At 40.3% G+C, this 27222-nt stretch overlaps 3 protein-coding genes and 4 long non-coding RNA genes across 13 annotated transcripts in view; 4 read left to right on the forward strand and 3 right to left on the reverse strand.

Moving 5' to 3' along the window:
• LOC124201165 (guanine nucleotide exchange factor DBS-like) overlaps positions 1–7188 on the reverse strand; it is a 28834-nt gene extending 21646 nt beyond the window's left edge. Inside the window, exon 1 of the mRNA XM_046597656.1 lies at positions 5276–7188. Coding sequence (XP_046453612.1) covers positions 5276–5666 — 391 coding nt within the window. The 5' untranslated portion in view covers positions 5667–7188. The remainder of the gene's footprint in view (positions 1–5275) is intronic.
• A 4507-nt stretch (positions 7189–11695) lies between these two features.
• LOC124201486 (RCC1 and BTB domain-containing protein 1-like) lies at positions 11696–14635 on the forward strand. Of its 2 annotated transcripts, none has more exons than XM_046597760.1 (12): positions 11696–11964; positions 12079–12157; positions 12230–12379; positions 12469–12632; positions 12693–12899; positions 12982–13089; positions 13159–13301; positions 13360–13606; positions 13683–13810; positions 13880–13977; positions 14038–14168; positions 14234–14635. In XM_046597760.1, exons 2-12 carry the CDS (start codon positions 12079–12081, stop codon positions 14372–14374), a joined length of 1596 nt encoding a protein of 531 aa, XP_046453716.1. In that variant the 5' UTR covers positions 11696–11964; the 3' UTR covers positions 14375–14635. The 2 variants fall into 2 exon arrangements, with proteins under 2 accessions (XP_046453716.1, XP_046453717.1); XM_046597761.1 differs by having other exon boundaries at positions 11819–11964; positions 14226–14635.
• A 596-nt stretch (positions 14636–15231) lies between these two features.
• Positions 15232–16863, forward strand: LOC124201616. Of its 3 annotated transcripts, none has more exons than XR_006877613.1 (5): positions 15232–15349; positions 15411–15547; positions 15603–15822; positions 16159–16411; positions 16803–16863. It is a non-coding gene; the product is annotated as an uncharacterized LOC124201616 (long non-coding RNA). The 3 variants fall into 3 exon arrangements; XR_006877612.1 differs by having other exon boundaries at positions 15411–15542; XR_006877614.1 differs by having other exon boundaries at positions 15270–15342; positions 15411–15542.
• A 2930-nt stretch (positions 16864–19793) lies between these two features.
• Positions 19794–20419, forward strand: LOC124201624. The gene is made up of 2 exons (XR_006877622.1): positions 19794–20138; positions 20197–20419. It is a non-coding gene; the product is annotated as an uncharacterized LOC124201624 (long non-coding RNA).
• Positions 20420–20482: 63 nt separating this feature from the next.
• On the reverse strand, positions 20483–21395 carry LOC124201596. The gene is made up of 2 exons (XR_006877604.1): positions 21230–21395; positions 20483–20857 (listed from the first exon to the last, which is right to left on the reverse strand). It is a non-coding gene; the product is annotated as an uncharacterized LOC124201596 (long non-coding RNA).
• Positions 21396–21827: 432 nt separating this feature from the next.
• LOC124201641 lies at positions 21828–23072 on the reverse strand. 2 transcript variants are annotated; one of them, XR_006877631.1, is made up of 5 exons: positions 22809–23072; positions 22623–22712; positions 22467–22520; positions 22196–22369; positions 21828–22108 (listed from the first exon to the last, which is right to left on the reverse strand). It is a non-coding gene; the product is annotated as an uncharacterized LOC124201641 (long non-coding RNA). The 2 variants fall into 2 exon arrangements; XR_006877632.1 differs by having other exon boundaries at positions 22446–22520.
• Positions 23020–26835, forward strand: LOC124201529 (mitochondrial glutamate carrier 2-like). 3 transcript variants are annotated; one of them, XM_046597765.1, is made up of 8 exons: positions 23020–23289; positions 24570–24662; positions 24720–24851; positions 24914–24969; positions 25036–25129; positions 25192–25367; positions 25429–25661; positions 25736–26835. In XM_046597765.1, the coding sequence occupies exons 2-8, from the start codon at positions 24634–24636 to the stop codon at positions 26108–26110; spliced, it is 1095 nt and encodes a 364-aa protein (XP_046453721.1). In that variant the 5' UTR covers positions 23020–23289; positions 24570–24633; the 3' UTR covers positions 26111–26835. The 3 variants fall into 3 exon arrangements, with proteins under 3 accessions (XP_046453721.1, XP_046453720.1, XP_046453719.1); XM_046597764.1 differs by lacking the exon at positions 23020–23289 and adding an exon at positions 23416–23979; XM_046597763.1 differs by lacking the exon at positions 23020–23289 and adding an exon at positions 23417–24293.
• Positions 26836–27222: the final 387 nt, after the last annotated feature.

A 27222-nucleotide genomic window follows, 5' to 3' on the forward strand; every position in this document is an offset into this window, starting at 1 on the left:
GCGGACGTGCTCGTAACGGTGCCTCATTCAACAAGGTATGAGATAACAAACTAACTGAAGAAATTGGGGAGGGCCGTCTTGACGACTCACGCAGTCACGTCAGTCAAGCATATTATATCGTGCAAAACGGAGAGACGAGATTTGAAATAAAAAATAAAATAGAAAAAAAATCCTTGCGGTTTGAAATAGATACACGACGACGAAAAGGGGGGTTCTCTTCTTTTCTTGCAGACGTCCTCCTCTTCTCTGAGATGTCAGAGACACGACATTGCTAGCCGGGCTCGTGCGTGAGTCTCTTACCTAATTAAGGACAATGATTCCTCCGGCTGCAAACGTCCCAAAGTTGTTTGTCGGGAATGCGCAGACGAATGAAACCGGTTGGAAAATATGTATAAATGGAGATTTTTGATGTCGTCATGAAGAAGAATGGAAATGGATCATCCAATGTTTGTCGACGACTTTGTGGGTATATGCAGAGACAATAGGCCTATTATTTCCCTTTCTCTTGCTGTTGTTGTTGCTGGTTGTTACTCTGCCAGAAGAGGAAAAACGGTCGGGATAAACCCCAGTTGCGTATGGAGCGAAGAATGTTGTCGGATTTCTAATTAGTTAATGACCACGGAGAAAGAAAAAAGGAGTTGCCTTTTAGAAGAAGAAAAACCGGCCAAAAGTGTCCATCATATCGAATGGGAATATATACTATATGTCTTTTTATCCTCTGTTGATTTGTCCATTATAAGAGCATTTCCATTCTTGTCGAAACCTTTACGACGCGTTTATCAAATGAAAAGAAAGAACCGACTTAGTATCTAACAGCCTTGGCAACATGTTGATCTTTCTCAAATGTACAGACTCTATATCGGCCTACATCAACCGGGCCGAAAGGAAAACAATGCTGTGGGAGAGCAGCAACAACAACAACACAAAAAGGCAGTCGAGCGACGAAATGGAAGAACTTTCACGCTTATTGCGTGACTCTCTCTCATCTCCTGGGTCGAAAAAATAAAAGGACGGACACGAAAAATGGAGAGAGAACTTTTTAACCTTTAAACAAAATTTTGAAACGCATCAAGAGACACAATAAAGTGAGAGGGATGCTGTTGATTTCAAAAAAATAAAAAGTTGCAATTGATTTCGAGAGAGAGAGAGACATCCTTGTCCCGCATATCTCTCCAGCGTGAATAATACAATATTATACAACCGTAGAGTCTCTCTACCCTTTGGTTGTGGCCTTTGGCAGGTCATTGGCAGCTGTGCAAGGTATGCAGACCATTAAAAAAAACAAGTCCCTATTTTTCGCTGAAAAGACGAGTTTTCACGTCACGTCAAGCGCGTCTCTCCCGTCTTAAAAGAAACGAAACAGAGCGCGCGCTGCTGCTGGATGCTCCCGCGTCCAATTTCGTCAAATGGAAAGTCAAGACGATATAGATGCATAGGAAACTGCGCGGGACGGACTGTGCGGTATTTAAACATCTCTCTAGAAGCTGTCGCTGCTCGACCATCTTCATCATTTTTCGACTATAACCCAAAAGGGCGGACTGGGCCGGCTTCAACAGTTGCACGCTCCGCGAGTGTGTGTGCGTGAGAGCGTGTTAAGACTCTTATACAGTGCCATGCGACAACGCCAGCCGAGCGAGAAATAAAAGCCCTTTTAAGAAAACATAAAACAAACGGCGGCGGGAGAAATAATATATAATGACGAGTTGCTGCTGCTGCTGAGCACTGCTGCTACTCCCGACCTATAAGTCTACGGCACAGAACGTTCGACACCATTCACGAAAAATCCCTCGCCATACCGACTTGGGAACAAATCTGCCATTTACGTCAAAGGCCAAAAGAAATAAAGAGATTTGTGTGTGTGTCATTGCTGTTGTTGGACCATATATAATAACATATTTATTCTAGTCCGAAACGCAGTGCCGAGTGCGGTTCCAGATGGCCAAGAATGGACAAAAGCGGGAAAATGAGAACGACACACACCCATATTAAGAGACTGTTGACCTATTCTCTATAGCAGGGCTGGGCGAATCTAACGTAATAATGTTGGTGAGACGGAAGAAAAACAATGGACACCACCACCAGCGCAGTGCACCGTGATCTGTGGGTGGGAGTCCTTGCCCTTTGTAGATGTGTGTGCTGCGCGCACGCATTGTCTGCGGATGATGTAATCCTCGTATTGATTAAGGGCTGGACAGTGACGAAGGGGTTTCTTGGCGGATGTCGTGGTCATTTCATAACGGTATCAGCAAAGAAATGAAGGAGAAAAAAAGGTATATTAGAGAAACCAACATAAAGGACTAGGAAGAGAGGATTTGTACACATATATAAAACGTGATGGACGATATCCAGCCAGGGAGCGTGACCCGAGAGTGTGTCCACGACTGGCTTCAAGACGATCGCTTTGCTCTAGACGAAATTTGATCAATCTTTTTCTATTTTCCTTGTCTAGCTCCTCTAGCTACGTACATAGTAGTAGTATATAGTGTCATATAGCTTATACGAGCTATATTTTCCTGGAGAGAAGAAAGGAAAGTTGAGTTGTTGTTGCTATACATCCCCATTTTTGGTTTGCCCTGGAAACGAAAAGACCCCCAAAATAATATTCCTAGTACGTATAGTAGTAATACGCGCATCTAGTTTGGTGTGAATAATACATTTGTATTCTATGGCTCCACAAAAGAATGAGGAGAAAATAAAGGAGCTCAAAAGAATAGCAGGGCCTTTTTAGAACAACATGCGCAAGCCATATAAGAACGATATCATTAGTTGATAATACAGCTCGGATTTCCTACGCACATATCCGTCAGTTGTCGCCGGAATAGAGACGTCTAGTGTTCCCCTTTTCTCTTTTGACTTTTGAGACTGCGACTCCACCCTGTATAGTGTGATTGTTGTTGGCTGGCAAACAACACACACACGTATAGCGCAAGTTATGCGCTATACGTGTGTTCCTTCCTTATGGCACACCGTTCCGGCACGCTAGACGGTAACATTTCCGCCTGCTCTCTCGGTCCTGTTTCAACAACACACGGCGGGTCTGTCGTTATACCGTAAATAGCCCATTATAAAGCCAATAGAGTGTACATATTATTTAAAGTTAAAAAAATAAAATATAGGAGGGAAATGGTCAAGTAGGAAGAGATTAGAAAGGACACGCGGAGCAATCTGGAAAACAACGACCACCACTTTGAATGGCCCGTTTGGAATTCCGGTCTTTCGACTTCGCTAACTGTACATCTAGTTGTTGTTGTGTTTTTTCTAAGAAAAAAAAATAGACAAGAGTCGTTTATTTCTTCGTCGCTGTCTTCCGCAAAAAAATGACGTTGCTTCAGTTCGTTTGTTAGTTATTATAGACGTTTCCTTTAACTCTCCCAAGTTTTTCTTTTGGGACGCTTTGGATGGAAAATCGTTTGCCACACACAACTCGCGTGCTGTGTGAACCTGTACAGCGGCGCAGAATATAATAAGCCACAGGGGGGGTTCCTCCCCGGAGAATGCGTGCTGCCTGGTGTGCATCGACTCCATCACGGTGTCCGGCTAATGAGCGTCGGTTTTATATTCTTTCCTTTTTTTTATTCTTTTGGTTGAATTTGAAAAATTATTGTTGGCATTTCAATTTGAGTGGGAAATACTATGAAAAGAGACGCGAGTGCAAGGCCGTATTATATGCCCTGGGAAAGAAAAGATAAACTTGTATTTTTTTCCAAAATGGGAAATAATATTAAAGAGTGGCATTTGTTTTCGTTCTCAACAGGGCGCAACGGCCGGCGTCCCGCCCGCTCACGGACGTTATTACACAGCACCGGCATCTTTGACTCAGCTCTCAAGTTCACGGTATAAGAAAAAGAGAAAAAGGCATTAAAAGTTGAAGGGCATGAAAGACGTCGGAGAGAGCTGTAATATAACTGAGAACTTTAATCACATTTCTCAGCCCGATGCCATGTGACTTGACCTATGGATAATACGATCATCCCAAAGTCACGCGGGGGGGTTTTATTTTCTTAATTTCTTTATGGAATCGGTTAGAGCTGCCAGTGTTGTACGCCACTTCGTTCTGGTCAAACAAACAACAAGGATGCAGAAAATCTATTTTTGTTTCTTTTTATAAATGACGACGCGGCCTTGATGCTATATAAAAGAAGCTGTCATATCTTTTGAACCCCCTTTTGGGGTGTCGATTTGTTTCTTCTCTGTGCCCGGCGCCAAATCGGGACGGAATTTTTTAAATCTTGATAGTGAGCTGCGATTATATCACTTGTATGAACATTTTAAAAAAAATATTACTAATCATTCAATTGACGTGAATCTTACTCAGATTAATTATATTTTTCGTTTTCATCATAGTCAGCCTCCAACCATGGTTCCATAAATTCAGAGTTTATTTTATCATGTATCTAGAGTGAGTCAATGAATCAAATATACTTTGTCGATTACGAACGGCCCCCAATCTCATTCAAAGTATATGTCTGATGTCAAGACTCTACTACTACCTAACTAACACCGATCAACAGGTGAATAATAAATGCCCGAAATCATTGAACTTGACTGGTGAAATTGATCTTATTTATGTTGCTATGCTGAGTCGCGTATGCAGATGTATACGTTCAAATAGGTCTTTTTCGTCGATTCAATGCAAGATGAACCCAGTTCATAATTAAATATTTGCATTTGTGATCATAAATCGTCAAACGAGGATAATTTTGCATAGATAAGTGACGTTTTCTTTATTACGCAGCCTCGTTTCACAAGAACCTCTCCCCCCAAGCCTTTGGGGGAGGATACATGTAATGATATATCGCTTAATACTTTATATTTTGGCAATTTAATCATTATCATCACTCCCCAGATCAGCGCAGCAGCGGAATTTTAACGGATTCGCTTTCTGATGCTCTTCTCTACTTTCTCGTCATCAAATAAACAAGCGCGCCCGGATTCTAAAGTTACGTCCGCCCAGATGACTCTGAAAGGCGACTAAACCTTATTTTCGTTTGAAAAATAGAATAAATGCTGGCACCCAGCATGCTCTATAGCACTGTCGCAATTCAATTCTAAATTGACGTAATCTCCAGCATTAAATGGTCGCGATGCTCGGCCGAGCACAAACGTGACACAAAAGAAAGTGAAAATTGTGCGAGACGCATCCGCATCAGTTCCGCCCGTAAGCGGCTAACCCATCCCGCGATCTCTCGAACAATAAAACGGCTATGTGTAGCTACCGCGCAATTATTTATCTTCTAATATAATAATCAAGTCAAATAACATAATAATAACTCACTGTAAGAGCTGGAAGAGCAGCTGGACGTGTCGTCGTCGTCGAAATCGTGCGGTTGCACGCCATAGTGTGTCATATGATCGAAAGATGGCCGGCCAAGAGCAGCAGGATCGACGGTCGACATGCAGCTATCGTAGCTGCTGCTGGATGGTGCCTGGGAGTAGCGCCTAGATAGCTCGTCGACGACCGAGGAGGAGGAGACCGTCTGCTGGAGCAGATTCATGTTGATGCCCAGACCGGGAATGTTTGGTGGCCATTGGCGCGGTAGGAAGGTCCAACTTTTCGGGACCGACGGACGCCGCGGCAGTTGTTTCGGAAGATTGAACCGAGTCAGCGTCCGGAAGACGTCGACATGCCACGGACTGCGGTGCTGCTGCTGCTGCTGCGAGGACATGATCTAGTATGTACAACTGATCCTCTTTTGGCTGCGGATGTGCGGTGGCTGAGCCCGAAGGAAATAAAAATCACTGCTGCGGCAGAGCAAGATCACGGTCGTGATCGATCCGCTTCTGACTTGACGTCCTGTCTCATGAGTTTCTCGAATCCTCTTCTCTCCCTCTCTCGTCGTCTATGCACTCGTGATCGGCTCCAGCTTCGTCGGTTTCACTCGTATTGTCCTCACAGCTCACTGGCAAACTCTCCTAGTAGGATAGAGCAGCTCCTGTGTGTGTACTGTACATATACAAACACACGTTCGCCGGATTGGCTCTCCGCTGCTGTGGGTTCGGCAAGAGGACCGGAGTTTGTTGTGTGCCGGGCAAAAAAAAATCAATAAGGATGAACAGTGCACTCGGGGACAATGAAGACACTTTTGGACTCTTTTAGCCTCTCTTTCCCGTTGACTATTTAGTCGTCGTTGCTAGGCCGTTGAGCAGCACGAAGAGTCTTGGTTGTTATATTTTTCGACGTCAAATGAATCAGTGGTCCGCCTTTCTCCCGCTGATGCTGCTGCTGCCCTGTAGACGAAGCCAATTAAGGGCCGAGAGTGAGCGCGTTTGGTTGCAAAAGGATCTATATCCCAAGTGGTCGGCTGACGTCCCACGTATATCTATTATGGCCGCGATGGAGGGCCGCCAAGATCCGGCTGACAGCGACTACTACCGAAGACCCCCCTCCACCACCATAAAAAAGCGCGAAGAAATCAAACGCAATCAAAATAGGGAGAGAAAGTCTTCCCGATTCACCCAGCACACAACAGGAAATCAAAAATAGGAGCCAGGACAACGACGACTGTAAGAAAAGAGGGGGGAAACACTACAAAAATTAAGACGTCACACACACAAAAGCTGAGCCTGCAATCAATAATGAAAGAACTGAAGGGGAGAAGAAGAAGAAGAAGAAAAAAAGGAATAATAAGAAATCAAAGGAATTTCGTGATTACATCAACGATGGCGGCGCGATGCAGCAGTCGGTATTTAACGGGAATCTACAACTGTCCATAAAATCCTGCAGCACGACTTATTGGCGACCGTGTGGGGCAGTAAGTACTTCGGGACTGTATACACACACGTTGTAGTTGCAAGTTATCGGTGAATCCCATTGATTCTCGACTATAGAAAGACTTTTCTGCCTTTCTCACTTTGACTTTCTGTGCGTGGACATGATCGATGGTCCGCCGACGTGTTGTAAAGCCGAAAATCAATAGAAACGATTCGCTATCTCTTCTCTCTATGCGCTAAACGATAGGCCTAATTGATCGTGTTGTCCGCTCCATTACTGCGTTATCCATCGTGGGGCGCTGGGGGGAGGAGAGAATAGGTGTAATTGTATTATATAAGAGAAATGATGCGAATGTGTAAGAGTCCAAGGGGACAAAAGAGCACACACACAGATCCTTGGGTTGGCTGCTGGACTGTAATAGCGGCTAGAGAGCGATGTGGGTCACGATCCTGTTCGGAGAACCAGAGACAAGTGAACTGATGAAGCCTCTCACATCATCGTGTCTGATGTGTGAGACACACACAGCAGCAGAGTCCTATACATATCCAAGGTATTTCGTCCGGCCGAATATTTTTCTGTATTTTGTTTTTCTTCTCTCTTCGTACATATAGTTGATCCATCCTATTGGCGCAATCGTGATAGAAGCTCCCGAAATCCAGACATGGGGAGGCCCCCCTATTGCCCGCGCTGAATTGTTAGACAAGTCCCGCGTGATCCCTCCCTCCCGCCGGGCCCTGCGCACCTTGGGATGCGCGCGGCCAATCGTGCCAAGGACTCGGCAGCACTTTGTATCATAGGCTATCGCTGATTTATCAAAAGACAGTGCTGCAGCTTGCTAGCCCTTGTACACACACACACACGAGTAGACATCTATAAAATGAATGCAGCGCGGCGGTCATTTCAACCCGTCAAGTGCCTGTCAACATCCACTGGTGACCAGCAGCACTGCGCTGCTGCTGCCCCGGCATGCAGCAGCCATGACAAATAGCCATTCTAAGACGTGCAAAAAAAAGAAACAAAAAAATAAAAATGAGACAGATCGCCGTCCGCAATAACACGCTGAAATGTATTGCCTAAATATTCCATCAAAAGAGCAATTTGGAAGCTAGCCATCAGACTCGCATTTCTTGTCTTTCCCATGTGAGTTTTTCCCTGTCTTGATTATTTCCTTTTCTGTCTCGTCGCCTTTTAGTTTCTTTTTCCCAAGAGGAAAAAAAAATGCCTGATTCGCGTACATAAAGTCTGAACAACTTTATGCATTGATATTAATGACAATATTTATAACGCGCGCGGCAGGCCGGGCGACTGCTGTCGGGAGAGGAAAAGAAAAAGACCGGCGATTGAAAGAGCAAAAGTCCAACAGGAAATGATTTTTTTTTGTCCGCACTATATCGCCGGCGTCTAGGTCGAATAGAATACGTGTGGAAGCTTTTCAGCAGAAGAAAAATAGTGATATCGATCAAGGAGCCAGCGCCAGAAGGCTTGATAGTCTCTATAAGCCCAACGGCTTAAAAAAAACCTACTACTATACACTACAATCCAAGTTGTTGTAATAACTTCCTCCATAGTCTGTGTGTTGGATACACAGTGGCACACACGTTCACGCCAGCCAAAAGTTTGACCGTTGGTCTGCTGCTATACATAGAGAGGGGAAAAAACTTTGGTCCACTTCTTTATATATATTATTATATTTTTGTGTTGGTATTTCCCCCCTTTTGCTTCCATATATATATCTGGCCAATCGATTTTTTTTTAAAGGCCACCCACCCACACACACATACATGCGGAAATGTATAGCGTGAACACGAAAACAGCGCACTGCTTTCAGCCAGTAGCATTTCCCCTTGGAATTGTTTTTCCCTTCGTGATATGTTCAATCTTGGATCGGGACATTACCGAACGCATAGCGCCGAATTATCATCACCATAACGTTAAATATGACATGTTCATGTGTTTTTGTTATTTCTTCTTCTTTTTGAAATTTTTGGTTTTTCTTTTTTTAGCTTTCTCTTGCGTCAGCCCTGCAGAAAAATGATTTGTGTGCGAGTCTCATCAATAATCAATAGATGCGATCATTCATCATCCATGTAGCCTCTCTCTCTCTCTCTTAACTTGGCCATATCTACAGCCGAGAGCTCTGTCAATACTTCATCACTGCGGAGAAAGAAGAAAACGTCAGCTCGCTTGCGTATTATGTTTATTATATGAGGCTCGTCTGTGGCATCAATATAAGAATAAGAATACATGTGCACTCTGATGTGTGTGTCTAGCTGCTGGCTGCTTCCTTACTCCTCTTCTTTCCCGTGTAATCATCCGTAAAAAAAAAGGGGCTTGGTAAATAAGCAAAAAAGGAGCGACTGTTATATACAGCAGTGTACAGCAGACACACACTGCGCTGCTGCTGCACGCTCGCGCGCTTATAAATACACAGCGGACAAATGAATTCCGTGGAATATCGTTAACCTCCTCGAAAGTGTGTTGAGAGTGCCGCAGTGAAACATGTATGTGGTATATACTAGTCATTATTGTGTGTTGTGTTGCGCAGTTTTTGATCATAAATTATCTAACGTTTCGTTTGTCTAGCTCTGCCAAATGCAATCGACTATGGGCGCACGCTTATACCATCAGCAGCCTCAACAGTTCGAATAATTTCGTCGATGAAAGTCGGCGGCGGCGGCGGTGTTTTATATTATTGACTCGGAGAGGAACTCGGACATGATGCGTGGGCTTTTCATTTTATTGGTGCTACATTCGATGTGATTGCGACGAGCCATTGAGGGAAACTCCATCGGGAAATCTGAAGATGCTGATTTTTCAGCTTCGGGAAATTTGCTGATTCTTGTTACATTGTGTGTTGGAAACACGTTAGCAGGTACAACGACCGTTAATAGCCAGCACGTTAATAACCTTTTCGCTGTTGTGTATGCAGCAGGTCCGCGGGCAGAGATTTGCAACGCATTCCAGCATTCAAAGCCAAAACAGCGGCCGCCACTTGCCCAAAGTAATACGCCGCAAAATCTGGAGAGAAAGCGCGCGCGTCCTTGCGCTGATGATGTTTTCATCCATGCATCACGAGGTTTATAGCACGTACTGTGTATATGTTATTATCAAGGAAACTTTCTCTACACATACATGTGTGTGTGTGTGTGTGATCAATAGCGTCATTAAGCCGAGTTTCTAATTAACCCAGAATCGTGAAAACTTTTGGGCCTGCGTATCGTTTTTGTGACTCTTGTGACTTGCCCGGCGGTATAACGTAATACGAGTGAATCGTGGAAAATGTCAATAAAAAAATTTATAGAAGGCTACATCGTTAAACAGCCAGAGCGTGCGTTCGTTCGCATTTGCAATTTTCTTGTATGTATGGTGCGATATTTTCTAGGAGATGATTCGAGCTTTTATCCGTCGGGACCGTGAAAGGGCCGGGCTGGGTATTTCCATGCCTTTGGTCACGATATTGCGACGAGGAATGTTTCTGTCACCACATTTAAACGTACGAATGGGCGTAAAAATGGTAGAAAGTAAATTTGATATTCAAATGTAACAGAAAATGTTTGCTCAACAAGAGATCGAGTTGCAAATGCTTCGGGTAATATATGTAGGATCTTTCATCCATTATGAAGTTCTCCTTAAGTCCTTATATGTAGTTATTAGCATTTGCAGCAATTTATATTCAGGATTCCGTGATTATTATTCCTAGTTCTTGTTTTAATCATTTAAATTCCAAATTTGCCGCCAGGTGGCAGTGATCCAACCTTGATTTTCCAATTTCCTGTCAACAATCAAAACAAAGATAGCAGCTGTATAAGTAGGGACATTATCTTTCCCCTTTCTCCTTCTCTCTGATTATGTAACTATGTTTTAATATAGGCTGTTGTATCGATGAAAAGCATCGATGCGCACTGTAGAAGTAAATACAATGGAAGGCCGAAAATCACACGAGAATGGAATTTGAAATTCAAATTGAAGTACCGTAATAAAGGCGACTATTAAATTACGATGGGATTGCGCATTTGGAATTTTTTCATCGCAGGAGTGTAACACGAACTGTGTAAATTTTTGATGAGTGTTGACAAGTGCTGGCGATTTGCCGTAAACTTTCCGACACGAAATGGTTGGCAGCGTTAGCATGACTAATGTTTATTTAGACAATATTTAGATTATCGAATATTTTCATAAGTTTTTAAATAATGAGCCTTATTCATTATTGTGCCGAGTATCTAAGAGAAATCCGCTTTTCATAACATTATAACATATCATAGAGTTCCATTGGTTTTACGTTTGTTAATTTTATCAACGTAGTAATTCTAACATTCTATTATTTAGTATTCCAGATTCCGCTGTTTAATTTATCGCAACTCCAGACATTCGATCCTCAGAGACATCAAAGTTCGCGATTCTCGTCTCTTTGGTCGCTTTCTGGAGTCATGCACATCATTGATGGATGATGTACTGCACCTTTACGATTACAACATCGGTAATATAAATGTTATTTCATCTCAGTTCTCTATGAGGACGATCGACTACTTGGTTCAATTTGTTTGAATTAGAAACTTGTAAGTTCCAAATAAAAATTTAAAATTGTCGAAGTAAAGGCAATGTACAATGATGCTCATTCTTTCAAATTCTCGTTATCAACAGATTTAAACACATTAGAATAGAATAACAGTATCTTGGCGATGCGACTTACGAGCCCAATGCACCAGCCCTGTTTGCCATAAACTATCTGACACGAAATGGTTGGCAGCGTTAGCATGACTAATGTTCATTTAGTCAATATTTGGATTATCAAATATTGATATTGCAAGTTTTTCATTGATGAGCTGTATTCATTACTAAGCGGAGTTGCTGGTTCCCTTCTGATGTTGTTGAATTTATCATAGAATTCCAATAGTTATAAGTTCGCTCACTTTACCAGTGTAAATGTTGTTTAATTTTTTACTTAATATTTCAGATTACTCAGATAAATTACGGTTTTGGATTCCGAACATTTCAGAAGCATTTGCAGCGATTAATTATTCAGGATTCTGATTATTCCTAGTTCTTGTTTTAATCATTTAAATGCCAAATTTGCCGCCAGGTGGCAGTGATCCAACCTTGATTTTCCTGGTAACAATCAAAACGATCAAAACAAAGAAAGCAGCTGTAAAGTTGGGAGGGCAATACGCAGTACCTCGTCATTCTAAAAATATATTCAGTCAAGTCTGTGTGTGTTTGCCCAACTACACATTTCTACATTGCTAGTGAAAAAGGTCTAATAAGCTTTGAATAATATAATATAGTCCCCAACCATAAAACTGTGAAATGTGTGTAATCTTTCAAAAACATGGTTTGTATCTCTGTCACTTGCTTATATTCACATGCAGATGGATCTCACCAAATGGACCGTCTTGAGTCTATTGGACAACAAGTTTCTCCGTAATTTGAAAATGGCTGTCATATTTGGTAATCCCTTTATTTTACCTCTCACTGTCTTTAGGGGGCAATAAACATGCATCTTTGTCTCTTCATTTATAGGAAACATGGGAAGTGAAGTCATAATGGTCACAGTTGATGATGATGTGTATGCCATGGGATGCAATTCGTCAGGTTGTCTGGGTCTTGGTGATACTGCAAGTGCACTGCAACCCAGAAAAATAGAAAGTTTGTGCAAAAAGAAAATCAAAGGTTCGAAACACCTTTCCCTATTTTTCCTTTTCATTTTTGCTGTTGTTATATACTCATATTGCTTTTGGTGACATTTAAAACTCATATAGGTTTGGCATATGGATCTGGTCTTCATTTGCTAGCATTCTCTGATTCCGGGGAGTTGTACACATGGGGTTACAATACCTATTCACAACTAGGAAATGGAAACACCAACCACACTTTGACACCATCTTTAGTGAGCGGAGTTCTAGCAGGAAAAACTGTGATTCAAGTGAATATTTACAGTATAACCAAATTTGTTTTGTTACTTATAATAAACCCTTTTTGAAAGGTGGGGTGCGGGAATCACCACTGCTTGGCTTTAACGAGTGAAGGAGAAGTTTTTGCTTGGGGCCAAAATAACGGGGGGCAATGCGGATCTGGGACTACCACGGGGCAGAGTGTTCCCCGAAGAGTAACTTCTGGAATTGGAGGACATAAAGTGGTGGCTATTGCTTGCGGACAGCTTACATCAATGGCTCTATTGGATGATGGTGATGTTAGTAACAGATCCCAGAACGATTCAGTCCTAGGAAAGTGACTAAACGACAACTAGCTTTTTCTGATTTTTAAAATTATAGCTTTATGGTTGGGGTTACAACGGGAACGGTGAATTGGGTATTGGAAATAATAACAATCAACACAATCCAGTTCGCGTTAGCAACCTTCACAAAGTCTTCATCACTCAGGTAAATATAATTTCTGGTAGAGACCTTCGGAATTACATTCTTTTACCTCCGTTCTTAAAATTCCTTCAGATTGTTTGTGGATTTGCCCATTGTCTTGCCTTAACCGATCAAGGAGAATTGTACGCGTGGGGAGCCAATTCTTATGGACAACTGGGCACAGGATACAAAACGCATCACCTTTCTCCTGTGATAGTTGCCCCTGAGCTGGGAAAGTATGTTGAGAATCAAATGTTTGCATGAATTTCAATGACAATCGTATTTCTAACTTAGGGCAGTCGAAATTGCCGCTTGCCATTTATCTCATATCTCCGCAGCAATGTTTCACGATGGCAAAATCTTCATGTGGGGCCATTGTCGAGGTCACAGCATCTTTTCTCCATCTCCTACTCCGTATACGCATCTGGATGAAGTCTTTGCTTGCTATAGTACTCCTTCCGTAACATGGAGAACGCTACAATTTCGTGCTCGACAAGATACACCTTTAGCCGAAACACTTCGGTTAGCCTTCAACGATGAGGTGAAACACCGTTGGTTGCCGTTTTTACGTCTATTATAAAAAATTTATTATTCTACTTATTATACCAACTGCATAGAACACAGGAGATATATGCTTTAAAGTAGGTGGGAATTCCATTTGGGTGCATAAAGCTATATTAAGAATTCGTTGCCAATATTATCGAGCCATGTTTCAACACAACACATGGGCCGAAGCTGACAAAGAGTAAACGACTCTATTTTTATAATTATTCCGTGTTTGTCTCCACTAAAAATTAATCTATTTCATTTACAGAACAGTTGAAATTGAACAGTTCTCTTATCCAGTTTACTATTGCTTCCTCAGATATTTATATACTGATGAAGTCGATCTGCCTGTGGAAGAAGCATTAGGTCCGTTTCATTATTTTATCCCGTTCTTTTCAATGTTTTACTTTTGTCATTCCACTGCAGGATTGCTTGATTTGGCCAATGCTTATTGTGAAACGGAATTAAAGTCACGGTGCCAACACTTGATCCGCCAAAGCGTTAACACAGAGAACGTGGCTGTTCTATTTGCGACTGGCTTGAAGTACGAGGCACAGGTATTATTACTGTTCACCGATAATTACCACATTGTGTCCAAGGATGAGCCATTTTAGTTTCTTAGGACCTTGAAGAGTACTGTTTACGATTCGCTGTCCATCATCTAACGGCTGTCGTCCAAACGGAAACGTTTTCCAAACTCGAAGAGGCTACAATGAAACACTTCATATCACGTGTGGCTCGCATGGGCGCATTTCGCTACTAACACCGCCACTAAGTCCTTTATATATTGGCAGTTTATCTACTCGAAAAATTGTGAATGAGAGTTCGTGTGATACAGTTTGTGTTGATTTTCTCTATATTATAGCGTTCCTCTTTTACGTCGAATTTAATCATGAGCCACGAATAACTGTCAACTGTGGGCCACTTTTAATAATGATGTTTCTGTGAAACAAATAAGTTTATGTGAAAAAACTGTGTAATGCTCTAAGTGATATTTCGGATTGAATCAAAATTTTTCGTATAATTCAACAATTTATAATAGAGTAGTATATAGGTAAAAGTCCAACCACGATAGCCAACCTATCAGTTTTCAGATAGCTATCATTCTTATATTTATAAGAAGAAAAAGTTTACATTTTGAGCGCTAAATAGCATACGTGTTTTAGCACATTTACAAAAAACTAGACGTGCTCGTGGTTATTTTGAAATTCAGCTTAAGGCACGCCGAAAGGGTCACAAAAAAAATGCAAAAAAAAATTTCCTGCCCCAAAACGCGGAAATTTTCTCTGCCATAGTCCCATAGTCGTACATTTAAATTATTAAAATTCAATAGAGTTCTACTGTCGAACATGAAAATAATTAAAGAATTTATTTGAGTTCTATTGTCGCGTAGTGGAGTTCTACTTCTACTGTCGGGCACTGGAGTTCTACTGTCGGGTATTTTTAATAATATTTAAAAAAGGAGTTCTTATCATCTTATGTCTTTGGAGTTCTACTGTCGCATACAAAGAAATTTTTTTAAATTTTTAAAAATATTGGGGTTCTATTGTCGGTGGAGTTCTACCTTCTACGGTCGCCATAACGGCGGATTGTTTCCCCATCCGCTAGGTGACGCGAGTGTCTTCGTGAGGAAGAAATAAATATTTGCCATTTGTTTCCCAGACTCTGACTTGAAAGTGTCTTCCAAGTTGATTGGTGTATGGTGTCGATCTACATTTTTAGCCATTAAATGTAATTGGTAATGCTAGTTTGGATTTCTTAAATTTAATTAATCTTTGACGTCTCTGTCTGAATTTCAGGCAATCTGGCATATAATTTTAATTTCACTAGGCCAAATGTGATCACGTGGGTCGAAACTGCTGTCCATTTTGTCGAAATGTCGGCCATTGTTAGCTGTACGTCTCATCTCGTGCAGAAACACTTCAGAGCTAGTAAAGTAATTTTTTTGATCAATCTCCCTGCAATAATGCAATAGGTTTTACTCTTATTAGTTGATTTTCAGGTCGGAAATGGAGATCCCTTTGCTCAACTGTTGCAGAAATTTAGAAAACGACAAAGTCTGAGCTTCATGGCTGTAGTATCATTAATGTGGTTTTGTTGCAGCCAACTGGTGAAAGGTGTGATCGAGTCATGGTTGAGTTGCAGCTTCTGCATGCAGTTTATCGAGCTGGTGCTATACCAAGTGTAACTGCTGGAAAACTTCTTGAATTGGTAATTTGATTGATATTATTGGTTGTAACTTGGGAAATCTTGTGTTTTTTTTTGTTTTGTTTTTGTTTTATTTTGCATTCAACTGATTGCTACAGATTTAGTTAATGACTAGAGAGTAGACCCCTTTGCTTCTCTGTTGCAATTATGAGTTAAGACCATTATGGAAATGTTGATTACATTTGTTATTTTCAAGTTGGAAAACTTGACAACTACCAATTCCTTTGTAAGATTTATCAAGTAATTCTGATTGTATAGTTTAACTTCATACTTCTGTCGTTTTGTTATGTCACATGACATTATGTTCCTTGTTAGTAACTTGCTTTTGTTTTTCAATAGCCAGGTGAAGTCTGCGCTTCTTTGTTGCAGTCTAATGTGTGCATGGATTCGTTGCAGTCATCCAGTGAAAGGTGTGATTAAATTGAGCTGTTGCATGCAGTCTTTGGTGCTGATGTTGTCCTGGAGTGTGGGAGAGTCCCATGCTTCAAGTCTTCTGGGATCAGCTATATCTGAGTTGACGCTGGATCATGCTGCATTGTGGTTGCTGAAATGTTGGACATCTAGTAGAACTGCAAGAAGACTCCTTGAAATGGTAATTTGATAAAAATTATAAGTTCTAACTTGGGAAGTATCATGCTTGGACTATTATAATTGCTTACATTGTTTAATTTTAACATTTGGGGATTTCATCATGTCAACAGCTCTTTCCTTTGATCATATGTAAATTGAGTTATGGATTGTTTAAGGGGAATTGGTTAACAAGATAGGCAGATACTGTAGAAGAATGTTTTTGTTTCGCTGCAGAGCACTACAAATTTCAAATGAATTAAATGAGTAATCTAGTTTCATGTAAATTTTTGTTTAAACTATAGTTATCAGATAGTTTTGCCATAGAATATTTGGGTGAACTCCATTTGAAGTGATTTTTTTTTATTTTATACAAAATTTCCATTGATCAAACATTAATTTCATTTTGGTCACAGGTTTATGTTTACGTAGCAGTGATGTTGCTGTCCAATATGCATGTTGTTGCAGCCTATACTGGTGAAAGTTTTTTTGCATCGAGTTATGCTGTTGCTGTTCCTTGGTGCCGGACTGCTGGTGTTGTGCACAAAAGTTACATCCAGTTTTAATTGATATTTGCGTCTATGAAGTTAACCGTTTATATGTTGAGAATGAAAAAAATAGTAATACGGGGAATTTTTACGTTGAACAAATAATAAACATGTCTTCGCGATTGGGAAACCAGCGAGGAGGAGATTGGGGGGAGGGGGACAATTGATTTTCATTAGCTAGAAGAAGTCGGGGTTTGTTTTAATAAGGTTGACATAAGATCCTTTGTCTATCACATCCATATACCTACCTATATAACCACATCTATTCCTCAAACCCCATAACTTCCACCAACATCCAATCCTTAAGCCCCATAACTTCCACCAACATCCATTCCTTAAGCCCCATAACTTCCACCAACATCCATTCCTTAAACCCCATAACTTCCACCAACACCCATTTCTTAAACCCCCATTTCCCCACAAATGTCAAATATCTATAATACGTAAATATTATTATTGAATAAATAAACCAATTATATAATTCATAAACCTCATTTTTATTCTGGAACATTTACAAAATAAATAATTCATTAAACAGAGCGTCCGGTTCGAGACAATTTTTTTTGTGCGAGGCTTTTTAGCAAGCAATCCGCCACCCAATTTGACAAAAAGTGATAGTTTGATTTCACGGAAATTTCGTCAGACGGTTACAAAATTTCTAATTCAACAATCTGATGTAGAAATTTGCATCTAGTCTACTGGTGCAAATTGCGATTCTGTAAGCCTGATTAATTTAGGTGATGCGTTAAAAGCAATTGTGGGTTTTTTAACACATCTCCTAAATAATCAAGCTTAAAGAATCGCAATTTGCACCAGTAGACTAGATGCAAATTTCTACATGAGATTGTTGAATTAGAAATTTTGTAACCGTCTGACGAAATTTCCGTGAAAACAAACTATCACTTTTTGTCAAATTGGGTGGCGGATTGCTTGCTAAAACTCGCACATGCAGTGTCGGCGTAGATCCAGGGAGATTACCTGGAAATGGAAGAGGAGAGAAGAGTGCGAGGCAAGTTTTACTGGGGAGCGATTAGTCATACTAGGCTTCCGGGTTAGACTCATGACCCTCTAAAAGTTTTCGTCGGATCATGCGCCTTCCAAGTCCCCGTTCGACCAGAGCCCTCCCCTCCTCCTGGTTTCACAGCGGGTGAGTGACCACCGGCGGGCGTTGGTTAGTGGTTAGTTAGGGAAATGGGGCCAAAGAAGAAGGGAGCCCAGACATGCACTTGTTTTATCTAACAACTACACAATTTTTCAGTCTTGAATGACAGCATTCTCTTGAATTATAGCATCACCAATGGATGAAGTCCATGATAAGTAGCGAAGGAGTTACCCTGTAGACAGAATGAACATTTATTAGTTTGAGAATAATTTTTCAACAATATTTGAGCGACAGAAAGCAATACCTCAAATCAAGCTTAAGAAAGTAAAAAGGGAGATTCAAGGGAAGCAGCCAACAGGTTACCAAACAAGGTAGTGTACATTGTTGACTGTCAGTCAGTCCTTTTTCTTCAACATGACTTTACTTAAAGTCTGTAATGCAAATTTAGAAACCTATAGTTTCAAACCTGTAAATAAAAAATAAGAAAATTAAGTCACCCTGTTAATAATTTGTGTCATCAATGTACTTGAAAACTATGAAAATAAACTATCTAAAAGAATAATTAAACAGTAATCGGTATACTGCAGTTGAAATCGTCTTATAACCATAGACGTGAGTGCAGATCAAAACTTTGAACTGCAACAAAGAAAGTTCCTTGACATGACAAGTGAACTTACACTTGAAACCACCAAACAGTTAGCCAAGGTTCTCTAGAAGATGGAATGAGAGATTTGTCCGTGATGGGGTGATCTAGCAAGTTCAATTCTTACAGCAGATAATTATAATGAATCCTAATAAAAGATAAGAAGATTGTATGTTTTTCAACAATACTGTAATAAAGCTAGTGTTGGTAGTTACCTGTGTCATTTCGATGGCACATTTTGAACAAAATAGTCAACGGTAGGCTACGTTTCCTCCTGTAAGTTGGTGAGAAACACTAAGGTTATCCAACATGAACACGGAATAGAACACATCACCGACAAGTTACAAACGAAATTACTCGAATTAACCTATGTGTCCATTTGTAACTTTCGAAGAAAATAGCTGTAGCTGAAGATAGATTTAGACGAGACGCCATAAGCCATTTGACAACACAATATTCCTTCACGCCATCTATTAGACACGTCCAAAACTCACTATCTAAAGGACCGGCTTTAGATAGTCACAAAAGTCACAAAAGTAAATCAAAAAGACCTTTTCTGTTTGCTTTAGCTGGCAAGGAGTCTTTAGAATTGTGCAGAGAACAAAGCTCACTTGCTAGTTTTATGCAAATTTTCCGGAAGTATACCGGAAGTAAGCGATAGCGCCTCAACCATTGAGCTGCCGACCAAATAAACCAAATATTCGTGATCTACGTGAAATTTGGGGTCGATTACATGTAATTTAAACTAAATCCAGATTTTGGCCAAAATCGAGAATTTTCCTGAACTATAGTTCAGGAAAATTCTAAAAACCGGAAGTACGAAAACGTACAAAACAAAACATGAACTTTACCAAAAATTTGACGAGGATCACGAATATGTGGTTATTTTGTGCGTCGAATGAATATTTACTGAACTAATGACTAAAATGAGAAAACCGGAAGTAGAAAAAAAATACATATTATTAAAAATCTAACAAGTGAGCTTTGTTCCTGAAATAGAAACTGACAGTTATCACAAAAAAGTTCTTTGTAGTAGTAGCGAGAAATTTCTTCAGAGAGGTGCAAAGTAAGATTCTGACAGGTAAAAAATTATCAAAGACCATGCCGTCTAACGTCAGAAAGAAGAAACGTTTAAAAAAAGTAACATGAAAACAATGTCCGCTCTAGCTCAGACACTAAATTGAAAGAACTAACAAACAAAGGTAACAAATAATTTTCATACTCACGTAATATTCACCCTGTCAAATTTCACCAAAAAGCCACCACGCAGCATGACACATCACAACAGACGAAATCCTCAAGGTGATAATAGACGCCAGTTCAACTTCTACACTGAGGAAAAGGCACTCAAGGCGGTGATATCCGTTCATGTACCTTGTCTGCAAGTGATTCCCGACGTTTCAGCACCTAGGCAACAGTGCTTGGACAGTGGATTGCTGAAAGGATAAACACCTAGTTGGTAGGGTAAACCTGCCGTTATTCAGAATGTGTTTCTATTCACTGTGGCATTCTACTAGGTTACATACTACAAGGCAACAGCAAATGTAAGATCAATCACAACGGATGGTGAAACACTATACCCTGTCTCACAACAACAGCATGTTCCAGGCTCATGTGATCCTCACACAATAGGGACTGGGCATCTGATTGTTTTAATAATCACCTGTATCACCCTTTTAGCTTTATTCCTGTCATTCTGCACTTTACCTAACCTGTGATAAATCTTTCTTTTTGAATGAACACATTTTGTTTGTTTTTTAATTTAGCAGACAAACGAGACAGCAATCAATTCACAACCGTCACAACTGTCAACTGTGTTTATTTATCCTAGAGAATCCTACAAGTGCGATCGTACGTAATCTAACAGCAGGATCCATTGTTAAAATGGAAATTTACATGTCGCAGTTCAGTAGCCAAAAGGATAAATAACAAAGCACCTCACCAAACGTTAATAAAAACTAACATTTCCTAGAATCATCGCAGATAAGATGCGTTAACACTGGAAATTTATCAAAAAATGAAATGAAACTTTTACACGTACATGTTATGTTACTACGAATTCACTTCATTCATTCACAAGACTCAAATGCTGAAGTCAAACCGGGTAACATTACCCACCCTCGGCAAATTCGTGATCTGATCCATCATCGTTATCAGCGATTTCACCGTCGTCTCCACCTGCGAACAAATTGAAATCTCGTCAGTAAATCAATTACATGCGGTCACCACGAACAGATGAGACACAACGGTCAACTATGAAAATATTCATCATATTTGACCCTGAATTCCCGCTATATTCCAAAAACTAGGTTCTGTTGTAGGGTTTATAAGGATGGCAATTAAGTGAAAAAAAAATGTGTCCCACATTAACATTAAGGTATTGAACCTTAGGAACGGAACAAAAGAACAAAGAATATGACGACAACGTAAGTAATTACGCCAACTCTATCGACAATTTAGAAAATACAAACTGAAAATGGTACATGATAGAACGAAGGTTAATTGGAAATTATGCACAAGAGAAAGCTTCTAAGAAATTCCATAAAATACCTGTATCGCGACGACGTCGTCTGTTAGCGCTCCTGACAGAATGCGGAGGTAGATCAGTTTCGCCATGAACCAAGGAATTCCGGTAGAACACACAAGTCTTGGATCACAGCATTCTCTCGTCGGTTTTCAGTTTCACCAATGGAGTCCATGATCAGTAGCGAAGGATCACCCTGTAAGCAGAAAGAACATTTATTTGGATGACAATAATATTCAAAGAAGATTGTAGCGACAAAAAGCAATACCTCAAATCAAGAGGGACTGTGTAAGGAGCTAAATAGGGAGATTCAAGGGTAGCAGCCATTGGGTTAGCAAAAAGGGACCTTGTTGACTTTCTTGAAAGAACATTACTTTTCATAAAGTCTGTCATGCAAATTTAGGAACCTTCAGGTTCCTGTAAATGAAAAAAAAAAAAAAAAACATTTAAAAAAGAAGTAAAAGAATAATTAAACAGTTTTAAGTATATACTCACGCAATATTTTTCTCGCCAAAATCATCATCTCGTCCAAGGAAACGCCATCACACATCGCGAACAGCCAAAAATCTAAGAGTAAAACTCCGTGCTGTGTTGAGAGCAGGGTAGTAGAAGCCGGTTGGGTAGTCGAATGATGCTGGTCGCCTAAATGATGTTCATGTAGGCCGCATCTTCTCGGTCATTACCTAAATGGCTAAATCAAGCTAAACAAAATGTAAACAAAATTTAAATTCAGTGACATGACAATGAAGTTACACAGAATAACACCAAACAGCTTTCCTAAGCAATCCAGAAGATGGAATGAGTCAAGTTCGATGACAAAGCGAATGATCCGCGTTGAACGTGTGGTCATTGCCTTATTTTGGAGGGATAACCATATGTCCCACATTTGGTCTTATAGGCAACATCTAAATAAGAAACCAAACAATCGTTAAAATTGCTATTAGCACTATTAGTATGACAACTTCTCTAATTTCAATGTAAACACAACTTACAATGATGATAGCATGATCACAATATTTAACCTCTTTTTTTGTTGTTGAATAGGGAGATTCATGGGTAGCAGCCAACGGGTTAGCAAATAAGAAATCTTGTTGACTGTAACGCTGTAAGTCCTTTTCTTGGAAGGACATAACTTCTCATATAGTCAGTCATGCCAATTCAGAAACCTGTAAATAAAACAAAAATTCATATTAGACTGCAATTAATAAAGTTCAGTAACATGACAAGTGAACTTTTACACACATGAAACCACAAATCAGTTACCCAAGATTCTGTATAAGATGGAATGAGAGATTGTTCCATGCTGGGGTCGGTGATCTAGCAAGTTCAATAGAAACAGCCGATAATTAAGATTAATCCTAATAAAACATGAGAAGAATATATGTTTTAGCATGAAATAAAGCTAGTGTTGGTTTTTACCTGTATCATTTTGATGACACATTCAGTAGAATACAATGAGTTTGAACAAAATAGTTGACGGTAGGTTGCATGACTTCACGTTTACTCTGACTGTGAGTTGATGAAAAACATTAAGGTTATCCAACATATACCCGGAATAGAACACATCACCGACAAGTTATAACAGACGAAATCACTCGAGTTTACCTATGAATCTTTGGTAATTTTCGAAGCTAGCTTAACGATGATTGTTGACTCATACAACTTGTCACGTTCTGACGAATAAGCGAAAATTTCGCGTATTGGCCTATTGGGGCAAGAAAAGGGAATTTTGCATTTTGCATGCAGTTCTATATTTTACCGCTAGATAGCGTTGTGGCGAAACTTTTTTTTTTTTAAATTTAAACATTTTGTTTGTGACTCTTTCGGCGTGCCATATCAGCTGACGTCCAACATTTTGAGTACCAAAATTCGAGTGTGAGTGTTGGCTTGCCGTCCGTTCGCCTTTCATTAAACCATAACGTGTGATGCAGGTGCAGCTTTAAGAACGTATAGCATAAAACTGATTGGACAAACTTACAGTTGAAAGTTACGAACAAGTTTTACAGTCCATTTCTTTGATTTAAAAATCGACAGCAGGTTTCCCAAAACTTATGCTACCGCTCTTATTGCCTGTGTTTTTCATACGGTACTGCACTTCTAATTTTTAATTTATTAATTTTTTTTTTTTTTTTTGGGGGGGGGGGGGGGGAGGGGCTTTGCATGTTTTTAGTGTTTAAGTTCAAATTCACTGACCAATTTTTTAACCAATTGCCCTGGAAAATTTGTATGCGTGTTTGCGCCCATTAAGAAGCTGTATTAGTATTTGTTCGGATGATGTAAGCGATTTCACGCATACGGGAAAGGCGCTTCCCATCGGGTCCAGAAATATTTCACAAGTAATATATGTGACTCCTACGCTTGCTGTGGTCCCCTTTAAGCCATACTGTTGCGTGAGAGGTTTTTTAAGCTGTTGCATCACATCCTGAATTCCCGGTCCGCCATTTTCAGACTAATGTTTCGTTCACGACTTCACGTTCGTTCACGACTGCGTGACGAGTAATTTATCTTCGAGAGATATATTCGCTGTCACATGTCAATCATCAAACTATCTCTTCTTTTCTTCCATCTTTCTGCTGGCTTCTAGTCATAGATTTATTAGTTAGTTTTGGGTTTGGCCTGATTGTCCGTTGCCGTGTCCAAAGGATATAGTAAACAGTTGAATAAACAAGGAAACGTACGTCTCGGATTCCACTGTTACTAACGTCTACACAGAAGACTTGCTAGAACTGCTAAATAATAAAAAAGAAGGTCGCTTTGTGTATCCAATAACTTCACGGTAGGTGTTGCAACGTCAGCTTCTTTCACTTTTTCAACGGTTAAAAATATACCGCTCCCCGCTCTGTGGCAAAATCTTTTTAAACTGGATCAACATTTCATGAGAGGTCCTTGAGTTTGCGTGAGCCTATTTTTGAAAAAGACCACCTATTTGTATTGACGGCTAAATTCTTGGAATTGCGATAGCAGCTAAAAATCGATAGATAGCTTCGCTTGGAACAGACGAACATTTTAGCCCTAAACAACAACTAGTCTGCACTTATATGAACGTCTACGAGGCTGTGCGGGCTGTGTTAAATTTCTTCCTTTCACCTGGTACATGTATTGCTTTGTTGTCCTAATTTTTAAATGCCTTGTTGGGCCAGATTTATAGGTTTCTACTCTATTCAGAAATCGCCTTCGATTGTTTAATGTTATCTTTATTGAGATAGCACAACGTTTATTGTTCTTTGGTTGAAGTCGTCGAACGTATTTTGTTTGTTTGTCAATATTATACATCATTATCTTTCAGTTTAGACCCTAAGGCTTTTTAAAACCAGTAGTGGTAATTGCTGTTGCCAACCAAAAGCTCACCTTCCTACTTTTCTGCAGATATTTCATCGCATCAGCATATTATTCAACGTAAAGCATACAGAAAACAGAAGTATCAGCACAAATGGCTCTAGAGAAGAAAACTCAATTCCCGTAAGTAATTTTTCTTACTTGTTAGTCATTATTATCCTAACAGATTTTTTATCTCAGTCTTTTCAGCAAAATTCTCAATGGCGGGATTGCTGGAATTGTAGGTGTTTCCATTGTTTACCCAATTGATCTAGTCAAAACAAGACTCCAAAACCAGAACTCATCAACCGGTGAAAAACAATATAAGAATATGTAATTCCTTTTGTAATTTTACCCAAATCTCCTTTAAAAAAAAACCATATTCATTTCTACAGGTTAGATTGCTTTAAAAAGTCTTACCGAGCCAGTGGATACTTGGGCATGTACAGAGGTATACATACCCATTGTTTCTACATGCATACCTATTTTATTTATAAACTCTTTGTTTCTTCATTAGGCTCTGCTGTTAATATTTTGTTAGTAACTCCCGAAAAAGCTATTAAACTGACTGCAAACGACGCTTTCCGTTACGTATTACTGAACAAGCAAGGGTATATTGAGGCAGGAAGTTTATTGATTTTTGAACGACGCATACTGAACGTTCTTATCCCAGGAAATTAACATTGCCGAGGGAAATGATTGCAGGCGGAACTGCTGGTTTGTGTCAGACTGTGATAACAACTCCGATGGAACTCCTTAAGATAAAAATGCAGTTGAGCGCCCAGCAGAGCACCAGTGGGCCTCGAACGTCGGCCCTACGCCTCGCCACAGACCTGATCTCCTCTCAAGGTAATCTGAATGTACGAAAACGTTTAGTAGACCCTATCTAACCTGTCGATCTTTACAACAGGACTTCGGGGTTTGTACCGTGGCTGCTTGTCCACCATCATGCGCGACGTCAGCTTCTCAATCATTTACTTCCCGCTGTTTGCGCATTTGAAGGCTCTAGGATCTAACCAGCAAGGGACCGACTTGGTCACCTGTGAGGCTCCGTTCTACTGGTCGTTCATATCAGGTTGCGCTGCTGGAGGTTTTGCCGCTGTAGCCGTCAACCCGATTGATGTCGTTAAAACGCGTCTACAGGTATGAACGTGATTTAACTCGCCAAAGAAAATGATGATTGGAAAAGTAAATAACGGATTGAATCGCGTTTACAGGCACAGGGTCAATCGAAAGAGGTTCCAGGCGGAGGTAAAGGAACTCCTGGACCGTCTTCCGTGTTGATGAAACCTCATTCCCAATCTAGGGATCCGCATAAGTTAGCATTCCTCAACGCGAGTGGCGAGGCTAAAGGAGGAGGAGGTGTCGCACGCAGCCTCCATCAACCCAGTGGGATCCCCGCTGCGGAAATCCCTCGCTATCACGGCATTGGTGACGCCGTGATGAAAATTATGAGTGAAGAAGGATATCGCGCCTTCTTCAAAGGCGGTGGCTGCCGTGTCCTGGTCATCGCTCCTCTTTTCGGCATTGCTCAGACTGTCTACTATCTCGGCGTCGGTGAATACCTGCTCGGGGTCAACACGTCCAAGTAAAGCGCAACACTCCGTCAATTCATTTCCAGGCTCTTAAAACAAAGTTTCTTGTTTTTTTATTCTTTATCAAGTTAAAGAAATGGGCCGAAATCATATTAATTCTTTTCTAAAAAGATAAAATTACTTTGGTTCAAGGGGCAATATTGAGAGGAACCAAGTTTAGCGTTTCTTTGGATAATTAAGAGCGAATCTCGTCAGAGAATAACAAATACTGTTAATGCTTTAGGCAATAGGGTGCAATTTGGCACATTTTGTTTCTTTTTTCTGCGCTGGATTTTTCCCGGCGTTATACTAGATTGAGTAAAAAATGATGTTCATTTTATCACCTTTTGTTGTGATGGAATTAACTTTGTTAGTAATTTGGGGATCCAATCATTAAAATTTTTTTTTACACAATAACCTTAACATCATCTTCCTGCCGCCGTCTTCTCTTTATTTCCTGTCAAAAGTATTGTTATCATTCATGTTCATCGTCTGTTTACTCCACGTTCTTACACACTTGAACTTAAGAAGCTCTTTCGGTATGGAGCCTTCCTTCTGGCTTGTTATACAAGTCAATGATATACTTTAGTAACCTTTTTTTTTCTTTTTGGAACAATAATTTGAGTCCTTTACGCTTTATTATAATTTACCTTATTGAATACATTTTCATACGTGGGATCCGACCAGTGTTGAGTGTAAGCATCCAAACGCTTCGGTTCTCCGCTATAAATTTGTTGTTTTAATTTGTTTTTGTGTCTTTTTTAATCCCCATAACGTATTTTCTTTATCTTCTTCTTTTGAATATTTATTTATTTTGCCGTGGAATGAGGCGCCATCTGCCATGCGCAAGAGAGAGATGTATGGAAGGAAAGGAGAAGAGGAGAAAAAAACTGGGCAATTATAACAAAAGGGGGCCCCAACAACCGGACAGCGGACGCTTCTTCTGCGGATGATTGAAGCGTTTTGCTTTGCGTCGGTTAAGAGTGCCGAGCACATTTTTTTTTTTTTTTCCTTTTTTTATTTCTTCAAATTTTTTCCCGCGACAGCTTCCCCGCGCGCTCTCGAATGGATGAATTCACACATCACGCGCGGCAATGGATAATGGAGCGGGCCGGCACAGCAAGCCGAAA

Source organism: Daphnia pulex, chromosome 2, assembly GCF_021134715.1.
Source record: "Daphnia pulex isolate KAP4 chromosome 2, ASM2113471v1".
Taxonomy (NCBI): Eukaryota; Metazoa; Arthropoda; class Branchiopoda; order Diplostraca; family Daphniidae; genus Daphnia; species Daphnia pulex.

Excerpts from the sequence above, each read along its gene's own strand:
- LOC124201529 (XM_046597765.1), top strand. The coding sequence starts at position 24,634 with ATGGCTCTAGAGAAGAAAACTCAATTCCC. Across the intron at positions 24,970-25,035 it reads ATACTTGGGCATGTACAGAG|GCTCTGCTGTTAATATTTTG; the intron begins GTATACATACCC and ends TTTCTTCATTAG. Across the intron at positions 25,368-25,428 it reads AGACCTGATCTCCTCTCAAG|GACTTCGGGGTTTGTACCGT; the intron begins GTAATCTGAATG and ends TCTTTACAACAG.
- LOC124201486 (XM_046597760.1), top strand. The coding sequence starts at position 12,079 with ATGGATCTCACCAAATGGACCGTCTTGAGTCTATTGGACAACAAGTTT. Across the intron at positions 13,090-13,158 it reads ACAAAGTCTTCATCACTCAG|ATTGTTTGTGGATTTGCCCA; the intron begins GTAAATATAATT and ends AAATTCCTTCAG. Across the intron at positions 13,811-13,879 it reads TGGGCCGAAGCTGACAAAGA|AACAGTTGAAATTGAACAGT; the intron begins GTAAACGACTCT and ends TTTCATTTACAG.